Source organism: Erinaceus europaeus, chromosome 11, assembly GCF_950295315.1.
Source record: "Erinaceus europaeus chromosome 11, mEriEur2.1, whole genome shotgun sequence".
NCBI classification, from domain to species: Eukaryota; Metazoa; Chordata; class Mammalia; order Eulipotyphla; family Erinaceidae; genus Erinaceus; species Erinaceus europaeus.
In genome coordinates, this window is record NC_080172.1 from 76,415,565 (window position 1) to 76,433,343 (window position 17,779).

General features: G+C 37.5%; 1 protein-coding gene across 1 annotated transcript; it reads right to left on the bottom strand.

The window, feature by feature from the left end:
* Window positions 1-8,738: 8,738 nt before the first annotated feature.
* On the bottom strand, window positions 8,739-17,744 carry LOC132541420 (rho GTPase-activating protein 29-like). The gene is made up of 7 exons (XM_060202105.1): window positions 17,394-17,744; window positions 16,993-17,130; window positions 15,916-16,148; window positions 14,665-14,884; window positions 14,014-14,122; window positions 12,424-12,767; window positions 8,739-9,450 (listed from the first exon to the last, which is right to left on the bottom strand). Exons 1-7 carry the CDS (start codon window positions 17,544-17,546, stop codon window positions 9,397-9,399), a joined length of 1,251 nt encoding a protein of 416 aa, XP_060058088.1. The 5' UTR covers window positions 17,547-17,744; the 3' UTR covers window positions 8,739-9,396.
* Between the last annotated feature and the right edge of the window lie 35 nt (window positions 17,745-17,779).

Genomic DNA, 17,779 nt, shown 5'->3' on the forward strand with positions numbered 1-17,779 from the left:
TAATAGCTGAGTAGTATTCCACTGTGTTATAGACCACAACTTGCTTAGCAACTCATCTGTTGTTGGACACCTGGGTTGCTTCTAGCTTTTGGCTATTACAAATTATGCTGCTATGAACATAGGTATATACAAATCTTTTTGGATGGGTGTGTTTGGCTCCTTAGAATATATCCCCAGGAGAGGAATTGTAAGGTCATAGGGTAGGTCCACTTTGAGTCTTCTGAGAGTTCAGTCTCTCAGGTTCAGTTTTAGCCTTCAGAGGACTCTGCATTCCAGATTTAACTTAAACCTCAGAGAAAAAGTAAAGTAAAACAAACATGGAGAAAGAGGAGGAAAAATAATAGAAGAGTGAAAGGTAGACAGGAGCAGGTGTAGGAGGTTATCAGCGTTCACTCCTAGTAGCCTAGTTCAGAGTAGGAGGTAACTTTAGGGATACTCAAGCTGTTGGAAGACCTTTCTACTCCTATCATGTCTCTAGTCTCTTCCCAGAAAGGCTTCCCAGGCTTGAATGTTAATTGAGCACTCTTGCAATATTAAATGTTTATTCACTTCTCACTATCGAGAACTATTATAGCAGCCGTCTCAGCAGTGTTCTCGCTTGATTAGATTACTATTATATTTCATGTTATTTTAGTGGTGTCTGCATTCTATGTTTTTCCCTCAGATTAAAGGGTAGGTTTTATAAAATATTCCCAACAGCTTTTGTTTGACAGTGCAATTTTCTAATTTAGAAAATATTGACTTCAGGGCCACCAAGGTAGCTCATCTGGGAAGGCAACTGTGAAGCTGCCGTGTGTGCAATCAAGGTTCAGGCCTGCCAACCCCCACAGCAACGGGGGGAGCTTCTGTGCTGTGGTGTCTTTCCTTTCTTTATCTTTATCTGCATAAAAATGTTATTCCTGAGAAAAAAGAATTTAAAAATAAATAAAACATTGACTCCGAATACCAAAACTCAACCAGGATTAAATATTACCACAGCATATATAAGGTTCTTTGGCATATATATATATATATATATATATATATATATATATGTATATTTAATGACTTTAGAAGTTTAAGTATTTATTTATTTCATATAGACAGAAAAATCGAGAGGAAAGGACAGAGAGGGAGAGAGAAAAAGGGACACTAACCATACTGCTTCACCTCTATGAAGCTTCCCTCTGCGGGCAGGGACCAGGTGCTTGAACCTGTGTACTATGTACCCTCTAACAGGTGAGCCACAACTGAGCCCCTTGAAATAAGTTTAATACATGCCTATCACAGGGAAATTCAGTGATGGTCTGGGTTGTTAAGCCCTTGCAGAGGTATCTTTCAGCTGCTAAGATGGATGAAGACGAAGCATAACATGAAGTCAGCTTCTAGTAGGTGCCAAGTCCCTACATTAGAATTAACTTTGGGAGGGCTGTTTGATATACAGACCCACTGGCTTGGTAGTTGAACTGCTCAATCAGAATCTCTGGGATGAGCTCCCAAATCTGCTTGCTTAGTAAGTTTTTCAGGTGATTCTGATATACCAAGCAGTTGAGATCTGGTTGAGTATACATATTGACATGTTTAAGTATCTGGGTTCAAGCCCCCATTACCCACCTGCAAGTAATGCAGGGGCAGAAGCATCACCAGTGGCGAAGCAATGCTGCAAGTGTCTATCTTTCTCTCTCCCTCTATAACTCCCCCTCCCCTCCCAATTTCTCTCTGTCCTATCAAGTAAAAAGGAAAAATGGCTGCGTGGAGCAGAGGATTCATGGTGCCAGCTACTGGCCCCAGCAAGAACTCTGGTGACAATAAGAAAAAAAAATGAATGTATGATTACTTATTCATTTTTAGTTGATTGAAGAAAATGCCATACATACATAAAGTATTTAATGACAACAAAGGCATTTTCTTTCTGTAATGTTAGCTTTTTCATAACTAGCATCTGATTAGAAAAATTTTATTTTATTACAAAGGAGGTAGGGCCTGTCCAGATTAAGTTACTATTTCGGTGGACTCAAATGATGCAATTCAACAAGTCACCTGTGGTTTTCATCAACATGTCATTTATTCCAGAATCTATTGGACTTACTTGAAGGAGTGACTGCTAATCAGTCTCAGTTGAATCTGGTTCTCAACCCAGCTGACCTATTATGTAAGCAGTTCTTGAGGCCTGTCTATATGCCAGACTGGACATAAAACAAGTACTATGGTCTGGTAGGTAGTTAAGTGTGTAAAGCACTGAAGTCTTAGTCATGAGGTCATAGGTTCAATCCCTGGCATGTGCCAGAGTGATGTTCTGGTTCTCTCCCCTCTCTCACTAATAAGTGAAAAAAATCCTTTTATTTTTTAAGTAGCTTTCAACTTTAAGCTTTATGTCAGAATTATCTATAATGCTTATAAAAAATATTGAAGTGTGGGCCCCATCCGAACTTTGAGGAGGCAGCACCTTCTAGACGGTTTAGTGCAAAATGAAAACTCAGAATCCTGTCTTCTAAGAATTATCAATCTACAATAGACAATATTGATGTAAATAAACCAGTTGGATATGGAGTAAGAATATCTTTTAGGCAAAATATGATGACATTAGATAACATCAAATGTGACATAGGAATAAATACATAGATGAGAATAAATGCAAAATTGGCAGATGTTAGGGAAAGCTGGTGGTATTTCAGGGCTAATTCTGCTACATTTAATTGATGCAGAGATATTCCAAACTGCCGTTTGTGCTTTGAATTTCAAATTAAAGAATGATAATCAAATTGGTTCTGGTATAAAAGGCAAAGCTTTAATGTTTTCATAATTCTGATGTATTTGAAGTTGGGTGAAAATTACACAAAGCATTTGAATGTAAATATATATACAATTTATTTTATTTTTAACATATATATTTTTTGTTATTATTATTGTCTCCAGGGTTATTGCTGGGGCTTTGTGCCTGCACTACGAATCCACTGCTCCTGAAGTCTCCCCCCCCTTTTTGCCATTGTTGTTTATCATTGTTGTTGTTATTATTATTGTTGTTATTGCTGTCATTGTTGTTGGATAGGAAAAAGAGAAATGGAGAGAGGAGGGGAAGATAGAGAGGGGAGGGAAAGATAGACACCTGTAGACCTGCTTCACCGCCTGTGAAGCAACCCCCCCTGCAGGTGGGGAGCTGGGGGCTCGAACCAGTATCCTCATGCCAGTCCTTGCGCATTGTGCCATGTGTGCTTAACCCGCTGCGCTAGCGCCCAGTCCCCTATTTTATTTTTTTTAAATATTTACTTACTTATGAGAAATATAGAAGAAAGAAAGAACCAGACATCACTCTGGTACATGTGCTGTCAAGGACTGAACTCTGGACCTCCTGCTTCTTGAGATTCCAATGCTTTATCCACTGTGCCACCTCCTAGACCACTATACAATTTGTTTTAAAACTATGATTTTCCTTTCCTTTTCTTTTTTCTTTTCTTTTCTTTCTCTTCTCTTCTTTTCTCTCTTCATCTTCTTCTTCTTCTTCCCCTTCCCCTTCCCCTTCCCCTTCTCCTTCTCCTTCTCCTTCTCCTTCTCCTTCTCCTTCTCCTTCTCCTTCTCCTTCTCCTTCTTCTTCTTCTTCTTCTTCTTCTTCTTCTTCTTCTTCTTCTTCTTCTCCTTCTTCTTCTTCTTTTTTTAACAGAGCACTGCTCAGCTCTGGCTTATGATGGTACAAGGGATTGAACCTGGGACTTTAGAGCCTCAGGCATGAGAGTTTCTTTGCATAACCATTACGCTATCTACCCCTGCTGATTTTTTATTTTTTGTCTCAAGGTAGAGATGCAAGTAACTAAGTCCAGTGTAAGATTGGATATACCATCCAGGAAAAATAAAAGACTAAATCAATACACTGTGAACATGCCTGGTCATATATTATGTCCATGCTGAAATGAGTTCCAGGCAGTCATATATCAAGTGAAAAGAAATCAAAGGTTTGCAGGCCCACTAACGAGAGGTTCTCTGAAGGGCATTCTGTGGAATGCATTCCTCTTGCCAGTTGCTCTAGCGGACTCTCATTATAAGCAGATTTCTTTAATCCTTAGCTCTAACTGGGTCAGCATCATCTGATTTTAAGTATTATTACAGGAGACACATGCACAATAACTATTGAAATAGTTACAACAACCAAGTCTAGAAAGTTGCTTTTCCTTTGAAAAAACTTACAAGACCCATTTCATATAAGCTGAAAATTCTTCAGGAGGGCCACCACCACCATAGGGGAAGTAGCAATTTGTTGATAAATATACCAAAAAAATTCGTTGAGGGTTTTTGTTGGTTTGTTTTTTGTTAACAGTTGCTTAGGGGAAAACATGATTAAATATCTTACTATCTTCTTTGTACTGGTTCAGGAAGATTGTGTTGGATAATTTGAGGACACGAATGGGATTTTCACAGTTGGGGTGATAAACATTTTTTAAGAGCAGAAAATATAAATGAAAGGAATCAGCCTCTCCAGGCACACTTATCAACAGCTAGGTCAGTGACTGTTTAAAAATGGCTGCTGGCTGCTGCTCATTAACTTAGAATCCTGGGTCTATAGTCTCATCATCTTATTCAGTCTCTTACTGTTTATGGTTCTTTTTCAGCTTTTAGGTTTACATTTATATTTCACCTACAAAACAATGATAATTTTTCTCTCATCTTCTCTACGTTCTCTATCTTCCTTAACTGTATTGGCTAATATTTCTAGTGCAATGTGTAATAGTGCTGTTGAAACACATTCTTGTCATGTTTCTCTGTAATAGCAAGTTTTGGGTGATGTTCAACAAAACATGGTATCTAGGATAGGTTTCCAACCCAGTCCATGCCAAGATAAAAGTACATGATTAGGAAACATTGAATTCCCGCTGAACCTAAGAAAGTCCTAGTGCCCTAACACCACTTTACAAGCAACTAAAGCAGGGGCCGGGTAGTGGTGCCACTAGTAGGGTATATATGCTACAATGTGCAAGGACCCGGGTAATGTGAATATTTAGGGTCTTTGACTCATCTTGTATTTTAGTGTAAAAGACCACTAGAAGGAATTCCTACACATGAAACAGACATTAATTGGAATAGCAAGTGAAATTTTTAACATAAATTCTGATGTATTCATCAGGTTTAGGGGTAAGAAAACTTTGCTTTTGTAAAAGGGTAAACAGACTTTGCTGATAGGATATCTGTCCCAAGTACTCATTTTTGAGTTTGTAACCAGAAAGCAGTCTCAGACAATATGTATGTAAATGAATGTGCATTCCCCTGTTCCAGTAAAAGTTTGTTTATAAAAACAAGATCAGAAGAGAAATCACTAAATAGAACCTGAACTGGAGCTGGTGTATTATTGCACCAAAGTAAAAGACTCTGGGGTGGGGGTTGGTGGAGAGTACAGGTCCCAGAAAAGGATGACAGAGGACCTAGTGGGGGTTGTATTGTTATGTGGAAAACTGAGAAATGGTATGCATGCACAAACTACTGTATTTACTATTGTATTTACTGTCGAATGTAAAACTTAACCCCCCAATAAAGTGGGAAAAAAACAATAGGTCAAATTTGATCTGTAGGCCATTGCTTGGTGGCTTTTAGACCATATATCATATTCTATGTACCATGAGCTTACTCAACCGTGCAGAAGTAAACATAAGTAAATCGAATCTCTGTGTTAGCTGATAATTTATTAGCTAATAACTTTTAACATATGAAGATATGTGTTATATATATATATATAACACTATAATTTATCAAATTATATCAACTATAATTTATCAAAGTGTTAAATATTCCAGATAAGTGTGAAGAAGCTTTAAGCTATATTATTTGTTTTTGTGTCCATGCTTTCAGTTTTGTTTTTTTATTTTTTAATTTTTGCCTCCAGCGTTATTGCTGGGGCTCAGTGTCTGCACTATGAATCCACTGCTCCCGGTGGCCTTTTTTTTTTTTTTTATTGTATAGGGCAGAGGGAAATTGAGAGGGGAAGGTTCTTGAGATAGGAAAAGAGAAAGACACCTGCAGACCTGCTTCACTGCTCAAGAAGTGACCCCCCCTACAGGTGGAGAGGCAGGGGCTTCATCACGAATTCTTGCAAGGATCCTTGTGCTTCCTACTATGTGCACTTAACCAGGTGCGCCACTCTGCCCGACCCCCCATGTTCTCCATTTTGTAGCATGTCTTTTTATAATGCAGAAGGCAGTCATAGGGTGGGGAGGTAAAGTCACTGGAAGTGTCACAGCCTGAGGCACCACAGGTCCCAGGTCCCACTGTAGGCCAGGGCTGCACAGTGCTCTGGTTGAAGAAATTCGTAAAGCTGATCTTTGAATTATGAAGTTCAAAGTATTCATATTGAAACATCCATGTGAAATATGATTTGATAGCTTTCATTTCTTCCCAATATTTTTGTTTTGGTGTGCTTATATTTGTATTTTATTTTTTTAATATATAATTTAGTTATGAACTTTTCATCATATACAAACTTCATTCTTAGCAGTAAATTTGATTGGAAATTTAATATTCATATAGCAAAGCCTAAGTCCTGAAAAACTATATTTTGTTGTTGTTGCCACCAGGGTGATTGATATGGCTCAGTGTCTGCACGATGAATCCACAACTCCTAGTGGCCATTTCTCCTGTTTATTTTGTTTTTATCATTTTTTGTTGTTGTTTGTTAGAGAGTGAGAGGGGAGGAGATAGGGAGAGAGAGAGTGAGAGCGAGAGAGAGTCCTGCAGATCTGCTTTACCACTTGTGAAGCTTCCCCCCTGCAAGTGGGGAGTGGAGGCTTGAACTTGGGTCCTCACTCATGGTAATGTGTGTGCTTAATCATTGCACCACTGTCCAGCCTCAGTATTTTTAAAGACAGAGATAGAAGCAGAGAGAGAAAGTGAACGAGACCACAGCACTTCAGTGTGGTGGAGGCTCAAACTTGGGTTGTACACATGTCAACACACACACTATCCAAGTGAGTTATTTTACTGGCTCAACATGTTTTTAAAAAATCAAATAAAAAATTCAAATAACGAGAGTTGACTAAATCATGACTCAGAAGCAGAGTTCACTTTATCTTCTTTGTGAAATACAGATTATTGTCACTGATAAAAATAAGAACCTTGGTATAAAAACATGTAGTTGCTACCTTTTTGGCTATTTTTAGGAAATGAACTTATCAGTTGTCATTTGTTATACATAAAAATGTAAGTTAAACAAAGGACAACCATATAAAATATCTCTCTTCACAATGATTTAGTTTATTTTTTACTTTATTCTTATTAGTGACTTAATAGACTTACAAAATTGTAAGGTGAAAGGAGCATAATTCCATAATGTTCCCACCATTGTTCTGTGTCTCCATCTCCTCCTTTGAAACTGCAGTAATTCTCCAAAGGTCACAAATAGGTTGACTTTATATTTATCACTATCTGTAGCTTTTAAAAATATTTATTTCCTTTTGTTGCCCTTGTTTTATTGTTGTAGTTATTATTGTTATTGATTTTGTCATTGTTGGATAGGACAGAGAGACATGGAGAGAGGAGGGAAAGACAGAGAGGAGGGAAAGACAGAGAGGGAGAGAAAGACAGACACCTGCAGACCTGCTTCACCGCCTGTGAAGTGACTCCCCTGCAGGTGGGGAGCCGGGGCTCCATCCAGGATCCTTACACAGGTCCTTGCACTTTGCGCCACCTCTGCTTAACCTGCTGAGCTACTGCCCGACTCCCATTATCTGTATCTTTTTATCCCCTCCCTTTTTTTCAATGGTCCTGTCTTCACTTCCTTTCTAAGTCACATCTACACAGATTACTTCTGAGCATCCTTTCTTTCCCCCCTCTTCTTTCTCAAATAGAGAAACAGTGCCAGGGTGGGGGTAGATAGCACAATAGTTTTGCAGACTGTTATGCCTGAGGCTCCGAAGTCACAGGTTCAATCCCCACACCACCATAAGCCAGAGCTGCCAACACTATATTCAGTGGAGAAGCAATTACAGAAGCTGGACCTTGCACCTTCTGCATCCCACAATGACCTTGGGTCCATGCTCCCAGAGGGAGAAAGAACAGGAAAGCTACCAGGGGAGGGGATGGGATATGGAGCTCTGGGGGTGGACATTGTGTGGAAATGTACCACTCTTTTCCTACAGTCTTGTCAATATTTCCATTTTATAAATAAAAATTAAAAATAAATAACTTCTGGGGGGGGGGAGAGAGAGAGAGAGAGAGAGAGAGAGAGAGAACGAGCCTGACTTCCTCTGGTGCTTTCCAGATCAGAGAGAGAGAGAGAGAGCCTGACTTCCTCTGGTGCTTTCCAGATCCACCTCCCTTTCAGTGGTAGTATAAAATCAATATTCCTGGTGACAAACACTTTAGGTCCTGGTGGAATTAGGGTTCAAAGCCTCCTAGTTATCGTCCTCTAACATTTACTCCACTGGAGTATGGACCAAAATTCTTTCTGGGGTGCATAAGGTGGGAGTTCTGGCTTCTGTAATTGCTTCTCAACTGGACATGGATGTTGGCAGGTTAACCCATATCCTTAGCCTGTTCACAATGATATAGTTTATGCCAAAGAGGTTTTTTTAACAACTACAATGGGAAGCTTGTTTAAATTTTAAAATATGTATTTATTCACCACCATGAGTAAATAGGAGGAGGAGAGAGAGAAAACCAGATCATCACTCAGGCACACTCAATGCCACGGTTCTAACCTGAGATCTCATGCTTCTAAGTCCAAAGTTCTAGCTGCTGCATCACCTCCCAGACCGCACATTATTCCTATCAATAAAACACAATTACAATTTAACAATGTACTTTATTGTACTTTACAGAAAGTAATTTATGGGAGAAGATGAGTAGCATTTTTCATTTTTAAATTAACATGTTTTCATAAGTTTCAAAATAGTATATCAGGTTTACAATATGTCATGTCGTATTTGGGTTCCAATGTTCTTTTTTCAAATGTAGTTGTCAATTTCATTTAATTGTCGTATTTGGGTTCCAATGTTCTTTTTTCAAATGTAGTTGTCAATTTCATTTAATTGTCATATTTGGGTTCCAATGTTCTTTTTTCAAATGTAGTCGTCAATTTCATTTAATTGTCGTATTTGGGTTCCAATGTGCTTTTTTCAAATGTAGTCGTCAATTTCATTTAATTGTCGTATTTGGGTTCCAATGTGCTTTTTTCAAATGTAGTCGTCAATTTCATTTAATTGTCGTATTTGGGTTCCAATATGCTTTTTTCAAATGTAGTCGTCAATTTCATTTAATTGTCATATTTGGGTTCCAATGTTCTTTTTTCAAATGTAGTCGTCAATTTCATTTAATTGTCATATTTGGGTTCCAATGTGCTTTTTTCAAATGTAGTCTTCAATTTCATTTAATTGTGAGAGGCTATGTTGTTAGTTTCATAGTAGTTCAAGAATCTGGAGTTCAGCAAAATCTAGTTGTTGTTTAATTCTTTTTCTTTTTGAACTTTCCAATCCAGGATGAGAAAAATGATTTTATCTGGACAAAAAGGGAGGGGAGAATAAGTAACAATTTCACTTTTACACACCAAATTTAAAGGACTTTTAATTAGTAACTAAATTTGACTGTGTTCAGAGATGTGTAACCTTACAAGACAATAGAGAGCTCAAAAATGTGTTGAGAGTGCTTGGAGCAGTATCTGACCTAATAAATTGTCAATAGACCTAGCAATTTTATTATGATCAGCACTTTTAATAGTGTTTTCTGTATCATGAGATACTAGAACCACCACATTCTCACAAGTCATAGTGACCTTAGTCCATTCTCTTACAAAACAAAATAATTTACACCTCTGTCTCCCTACTAGACAGTTTCACTAAGGGTAGAATGGCAATATTCCAGATTCTATAGAAATTTGCTGCTGCTGCTACTACTACATGGTAGTAGTTGTTGTTGTCGCCAGGATTTTATGTTCTGGACTTTTTTTTTTCTCCTCTGTGTCAAATAGAGACACAGAGAGGCAGAGAGAGGAGTGGGGGTAAGAAATCACAGCACTAAAGCGTCCTTCAATGCAGTAGGGGATGAACTTGAATCTGGGTTTTGTACAAATCTTGTTTTAATTTACATTTCTCATTTCTGGCATTTCTCTCAGTACATTTAAAAAATATTTTATTTATTTATTTACTATATAGAGACAGGGAGAAATTGAGAGGTGGAGGGGAGGGAGGGGGAGAGAGAGAGAGAGAGAGAGAGAGAGGTGAAAAGCAACACCTGTACCACTGCTTCACTATTTGTGAAGCTTTCCCACCTGCAGATGGGGGCCAGGGGCTTAAACTCAGGTCCTTATGCATTGTAACATGTGCACTTAACTGGATCTGCTACAACATGGCCCTTCTCAATACGAGGTTTTACTATGACTACTCAACAGAAAAAGTTACACTTTGTTGATGACTAATTCTTGTTTGTCAAAATCCACATTTATACTTTCATTTCTGAAAGATAGCTTTACTTAATATGAAATTTTGGAATAACAGTTCCTCCCAGCACATTAAAGATGACTTCTGGGCAATGAGATTTAAATGCTTCCTTGGTGAGACTAACAATGGTATAGTGAAAATATTAGCATTGCTTAATGCAGAGATCTTAGGATTTGCAGCTGAAAAACATCTTCAGTTTAAATTCAAGGTCACAGAATCATGATTTGAATCCCAGAAGACATTACAGATTACTATGTCCAATTCCTTTTGTAATATTAACCTTGAAGATGTTTAGGTTTTGCCTTCAACACTTTCTAGTTTTAGGGAATTCACCAAATCACAAGAGAAAACATTCCCTTTCAAGCTCCAATCTAGTAAATTGTTTCTTTAGAGAAGACTACAACAAAATCTGCCTCCATTTCACTTTTGGCCATGGGTCCTCATCTTAATCAAAGCAGTAAGTTTATTTAACTTTGTTTTCACTTTTATCCAAAGACATCTATTATGTCTCTAGGCTTCAGGCTATTCATCCCTTTCTCTACTTAACACAACCTCACCCGAACCTGCACTAACACCACATTCTTGATGGCTCTCTAATCCCTGTTAATTATGTTCCTAAAAATAAACTGGTATTTAGGTCTTCATCCTCAGAAAGTACCTTAAGTTAGAGTGCATTTCTCACCTAGATAGCTGTTTCTTCCTGATTAGCAGCACCACCTATGAAATCTAACCCAAAGCCTAATGACTCTCTGTTTAACTTTTTAAATAGCATTGTTTTCTCAACTAATCTGGGATAGAGTGTTAATTCTGTCTCCTGCTTTATTGGCCTCTCATCATTAGCAAAGTTTAACCAACAAAACTCACTGTAACTCAGACAAGTTCTAGCAATTTTCAGATGCAAAAGTTTTCACAAAATGAATGAACATATACATGCTATGCAAAAATTGGAGTTGTGGTTTAATCCTAAATTTCAGTTTAGGAAAGCAAAATACAGCCTGTATGATCTGAGAGCAGTGCTGATCAGCAGATGCAGAACATGATATGCAAGTGTGGTTTGATCACCAGCCCCACATGACAGAAAGGTTCTCTGGTTTCTCTATCGTTCTCTCTCATAAAATAAAAGTTAAAAACCTATAGCCTGAGTGTAATGGTTATGCAAAAACACTCTCATGCCTGAGACTCCAAGGTCCCAGGTTCAACCTCCTGCACCATAAGCCAGAGCTCAGTAGGGCTTTGATAAAAAAACCAAAACCTTTAACCTGAATGTATATAATTTATGACAGCCTCTGGCTTAAAAACGAGGATGAAATAATGAGATAAGAGAAAGCAAATAGCATTTGGCTTGATAAAGATCAAGTGTGATGATAATCACAAAGAAGTTTTAAGAAAGAAAAATGAGAGAGGGGTAGGGGAGGAGGGTAAAGACAAGCTTACCACACAAAGTTAGAGTGACAGAATTGGGCTTCAAACTAGCCCCTGGGGAGCACAGTTTGTACCAGGAAGCACTATTCTGTGTGTATGTTGGGGGGGGGGTTAAAGTTTTCTTTCCCCCACCCCTCACACCACCAGTGGGAGCATGTGGTTTGTAAAATGTTGTCCAGTGCTGAGGCTGCAGTGTTCTGGGAGCTCTGACAGGGGCCAGAGGACAAGAGTCAGAGGATCGTCTCTCAGACACTTGTCTTCCAGACCTGACTGGTTCTGTGTGTGGCTTACTGTGCAGGGTGGCACTGGCTGGGGGGTCCCCACTGACCCTGATGCTCATCACTCCTCTTTCATGGAGTGCACTGGACACAGCCACTGCAGTCTTGGCAGCTGGGTCACCTTGTTCAAACTCCTTCTCTCGAGTTTTTTGTATAGTTGGCAGGGCAAAGTCATCAAATTTGGAACAAACAATAGTAGGGCTATCTTTTCTTATTAATTTCTTCCAAGACAGGATTCCTGCCAAACTTGTCTGAGTTTACTTTTGCCATATCTCTTCCATTTCTCTTACTAGGATGGTTTGCAAAGAGTAGTAATTATCTACAGGCAAACTTACAGATCTTTTGATGCGTGAATTATGTCCTTTATTGCTTTTCGTGTCACTGGCAGATGAAATAAGGTCGAGAGAGGAGTCACTAGCAGGTGAAATACGTTCTGGAGTAGAGTCATTGGCAGGTGAAATAAATTCTAGAGAGGAGTCACTAGTAGGTGAAATAAGTTCTACAGAGGAGTCACTGGCAGGTGAAATAAGTTCTACAGAGGAGTCACTGGCAGGTGAAATAAGTTCTACAGAGGAGTCACTGGCAGGTGAAATAAGTTCCAGAGAGGAGTCACAGCCATTTATCAACTTTACTGATGCATTATCAAGTTGTTCTTCTGCAGACAAGTTCACTATGTCCTCTGAAAAAAGGAAGATTTATTATTTAGAAGCCAACAGTTATGACATGATGACATGAATGAATTCTAGATGAACATCCAGATGTTCTACTTATTTTCTGAAAATTATTCTCATTAACTATGAAGTTACATTTTCACACAGAGCACTTTCAATAAAAATAGTAGAACTCCATCTTCTCTGAAATCAGTATTAGTTTAGTTAAATTCAATTAAATATTATGTTAGTTTAAATAAATGCTTTCTTTTTGTGTGTTGATAAGAATACATAATTTCTAAGTAAATGGTTTTTAATATATCCTATCAATCATATTGGAGTACAATCTCAGAAAGTCATATTAATATACTTCTGACCACTGAGGTGGCCATGAAACCCCAATGTTTTGACCACTTCATTCACTTATAAACAATCCCCAGTAAAGGACATCATTAATAAACAAATACTACAGGTGCATTCATACATCTTATAAGCAGAATACAACATTCATCCTGTCAAAGAGAATGAGTGGTCTTAAGTGAAAAATGTCAAGAAGACAAGAAGTCCAAGATACCTTTTTATAAGAAAGATTATGGTGAAGAACAGTATTCTTTTAAAAACCTGGTATACTAAAAGGAAACTTACCTAATAGTCCTTTATTAATGAAACTTTTTTGCATTTTTAAAACAAGTTTTAATTTATTTTTTAATCTTTTAAATTATATTTATTTTGAATAGAAACAAATAAATTGAGAGGGGAGGAGGAGGTAGAGAGGGAGACACCTGCAGCCCAGCTTCACCACTCATGAAGCTTTTCCCCTACAGGTGGGGACTGGAGTGGGGGGGCTTGAACCTGTGTCCTTGCACACTGTACAATGTGATTGATTAACCAGGCCCTATTTATTTTTTTTGTTACTGGATAGAGACATTGAGAAATTGAGAGGGTTAGAGAAGACAGAGAGGGAGAGAGACAGAGAAACACTTGAAGCTTTGTTTTACCATTTGTGAAGCTTTCCCCCTGCAGATGGGACCAGAAACTTGACCCCCCAGTCCTTGTACACTGTAATGTGTGCACTTAACCAGATGTGTCACCACCTGCCCCCCTTTTTGTATTTTTATTATTAAAGTAATATTACATCATAACACTAAATAAATTCAGGTGTATCTTATTGTTGAAGCTTCCTTTCCTGAGTTAAATTCCACTGATTCTGACTTTTATTCATGGCTTATTGGTACAGTTTTAAGTCATTAATTTGCATCTTATAAGGTCACTCACCAGTGGGACATTTATTATATTCTTCTAATGTATCTTGCTTGTTTTCTGGTTTTTCAACTGACATAGGCTGTTGGAAAATTGTATTTTTGCTATCCACAAAATTGTCACCCTGTTAATGGGAGAGAATTTTTAAACTTGTAAAAGTGAAACATATAACAAAATAAACAACTTAAAGTACTTCTATTTTTTTTTTCCTCCAGGGTTATTGCTGGGCTTGGTGCCTGCACCAAGAATCCACCACTCCTGGAGGCCATTTTTCCCCATTTGTTGCCCTTGTTGTTGTAGCCTCCTTGTGGTTATTATTATTGCCATTGTAGATGTTGTTCGTTGTTGGATAGGACAGAGAGAAATGGAGAGAGGAGGGGAAGACAGAGAGGGGGAGAGAAAGATAGACACCTGCAGACCTGCCTCACTGCCTGTGAAGCGACTCCCCGGCAGGTGGGGAGCCGGTGGCTCGAACCGGGATCTTTACGCCGGTCCTTGCGCTTTGCACCACATGCGCTTAACCCACTGCGCCACTGCCCGACCCCCTGTACTTTTAATTTATGTAAATATTACAAAGTTTCAACATCAATTCCATTAAAGTCAAACTTGCATTCTTTGAAAATAAAAAATAGTAATTTAGAAGCATCTAGAAGCTGGCCCTCTTACCTCTGGTGTAAATAGAGGTTTTGTAGGCTGAAGCGCCTTATCAAATATTCTGTCTGAATATATCAAAATAAATTCTAAAAGTATTTCTTCATTGGCATATTCTAGAAGTGGAAAATTGGTTATGGAAACTTTTAACACTTTAGTTCTAAAAAGGATTGGGCCAAATATTAAGCCAATATATTCTGGAGATACTTCATTTTCATGACAGCGATCTGCCACCCTGTGAAGTAGAAGACATAAGTCATCTGAGATTTTCATATTCAATTTCTTTGATGGAATATTATTTCAGGTTTAGAAGGATAATAGGAAATTAATTGTGAAGTCTAAGAAAATGGCTATTTATATGATTAAATGTTGACTATATCTTATTGTATGTTATAGTACTACAATAAAATTTAAGTAGAAGGAGCTGTGGGTCTGTCTCAACAGAATATAAAATACCCCTAAAAACTGCTCATTATGTTAGTACATAGGACACTGTCCCCATTGCTTATACTGTAAATAGATACTGCCAATTTCCTTATAGCACACAGTTCATCTCCAAGCCCATTTGATTCTCCCTCCTCTCATTACTTCTTTCTATAACCATTCAGAAGACCTGGATTGTTGTAAAGAAAGATCTGACAGAAAAATGTAAGCATGTTCAATTTCTCACTTTAAGTTGTTAGTATACAGAAGAAAATCAGTTAACTGACCTAACAAGTGTGTAGGGCTCGCTACTTCCATCTAGTTCAGCTCATACTTTAGGTTTGCTACCTTCTACTTAAACCCAGTTATTTATACTTCCAAATGTAAAATGTTCTCTTAAGTCTCTATGTCTGTTGCCCTCTGCCTGGAATGCTCCTATGTATGTACAGTTTTAGTCCCCAAACCACGACTCCATTCCTCAGGTTTGGCTCAAGGCTCCCTTCTCTGGTTGATGACTCTTATTTTTTCATGCTTTTGTTCAAAGCCATTAGAAGAATGGAGCTATACTACACTGGCCCTCAGCTTGACCTTCCAAACTGACAAGCACAAGAAAGAAATGAAACCACTGCTTTACATCTTGGCTTCTCCAGCAACATTTAGACTGGAATATTCTTATTTTTAAAACACTACTAGCATAATATGAATGTATTTAATATGAAGTATGCATTTCAAGTGGTAAAGATGTCAAGTTTTCTGTTGTATGTTATTTAAATACAGCAATAAGGAAAAAAGAACAATGCCAGCCTACTACTAAAGCTTGTTAAACGTATACACAGTTCTTACCGTTTAAGATGTGTTATGATGTAATGGAAGCAGTTAAAATTAACTGGTGGCAACTGTCTTAGAACTTCTTTCATTTTTAAGATTGTCAAATTTATCTGCTTAGATATTAGCTTGCCGCGCCTGCCTTTGGAGTCATACAGTTTATTGTGCTTCCCTTCCTTTTCCCTTTTTATTTCTAGAGCAAGCTCTGAAAACTTGCTGTACAATTTAAATGAAGTGAATGGTTCAGGCAACTAAGGGAACAAACAAACAAACAAATTACCAGTTTTTTCATTCTATCCATTTTCCTCTTAATAATCAACAGAATTTTGCTAAATGGTTCAGCAGGTCCCCTTAGATTATCAAGACAAATTCAATCAGATTTGGAAGTGTTTAACTTGCAACATATGTGATCTGGTATCATTTTGCCATGAATGTATTTATACTAAATACTATTTACATTAAAATTATCCTAAACCTAAGTTATACTGATGGTCTTTGGAAACTCTTGTGTACATCCTATTCTTTTACATTCATACCTAACTCAAAGGCAACATGATTTTCAACTTTTTAAAATTATCCCAGTATAATGAATAAGAATCATCATAATTTTTATAAAAAGTTTAGATTCTGAATTTCACCGATTGCGGGAGACAGATAAGAAAATGCTACAAAGTGTCTGTCTGTGTTTACTGGGGTCAGACTGAACATTAGAATAAGATAATAGATAACCTCATCAATGTGTAATCCTTTCTCTTTCTGATAGAAAAGTAGCAGAATGGAGAGAATGGAGAAAGGGAGAGACAGACACTTGCAGCGCTGCTCCACCACTCATGAAGATTTCCCCTTGCTGATGGGGACCAGGAACATCAATTCTGGTCTTCATGCATAATAATGTGTGTGCTCTACTAAATAAACCACTATTGAGGCCCCAATTACACATATATTTACACATCTTGATCTATCCACCACTAATAAAAAAGATGTTGATAGAGTCTACATCAATGAAAACATGCCCAGCAAATGTTATCTGCAAAACACATACTATAGCTCAGTTCTTTTTTAATTCATAGTAGGCCTCAGGGTAAAAACCCTTACCTTTGCAAGGTATAATTTCAGGACATCACAAATGTCATATTCACTAAACTGAGAGAAGTCTATAAAGTGCAGTGATTTTTTTAAAGCACGACATATTTTTTTCTCGTTTAATGGGCATCCAGGTATACGATAAATGCCCTTAAAGGGAAAAAGGAAAATAATTTATTTTTAAAATTTGCTTTGGTATAAATGTCTAGATGTAGACATTTAGATATAGTGGCTGTGTCTACAAGTTTCTTGACTTTTAAGGAAAAGGATCAAATGAGGTGACATTGTCCAAATAAGTCTGAATCAGTTCAGTCACTTATTCAGAAGTGAACACACTGTTTTCAGACATCTTTATCATTTATAACTAATTACACAGACATTTATCTTTTCTTGGCATTAAGAATCAATTGTACCTGTGTTGACAAAAAATGTGTTTCTATTTCAGAAGTAAATATTTTCATTATTGAGGGAATGCCATCAGGTTCCTCTCTGGCAAATTTGTTGAAATCTACACCCATCATTCGAGCTTTGAAATTACGTTTCTGGTGACCACAAATTACGAACATGCTGTCCAAACACTTCCAATGGCAAACAAAAGAACACTACAAGAAAATGAAAGTTTAAAACTGGTTAAGTCAACTAAAATCTAATTCACAAATGGGACAACTATAGATGGAACAGGAACAAGAGAGTTTAGAAGGTAATGCTTTTAGTGTTTGAAATACATATAATAACATAATGAAATATCAACTTATATGAGTTCAATTTATTAAACATACAATTGCAAAAGATGCTCACC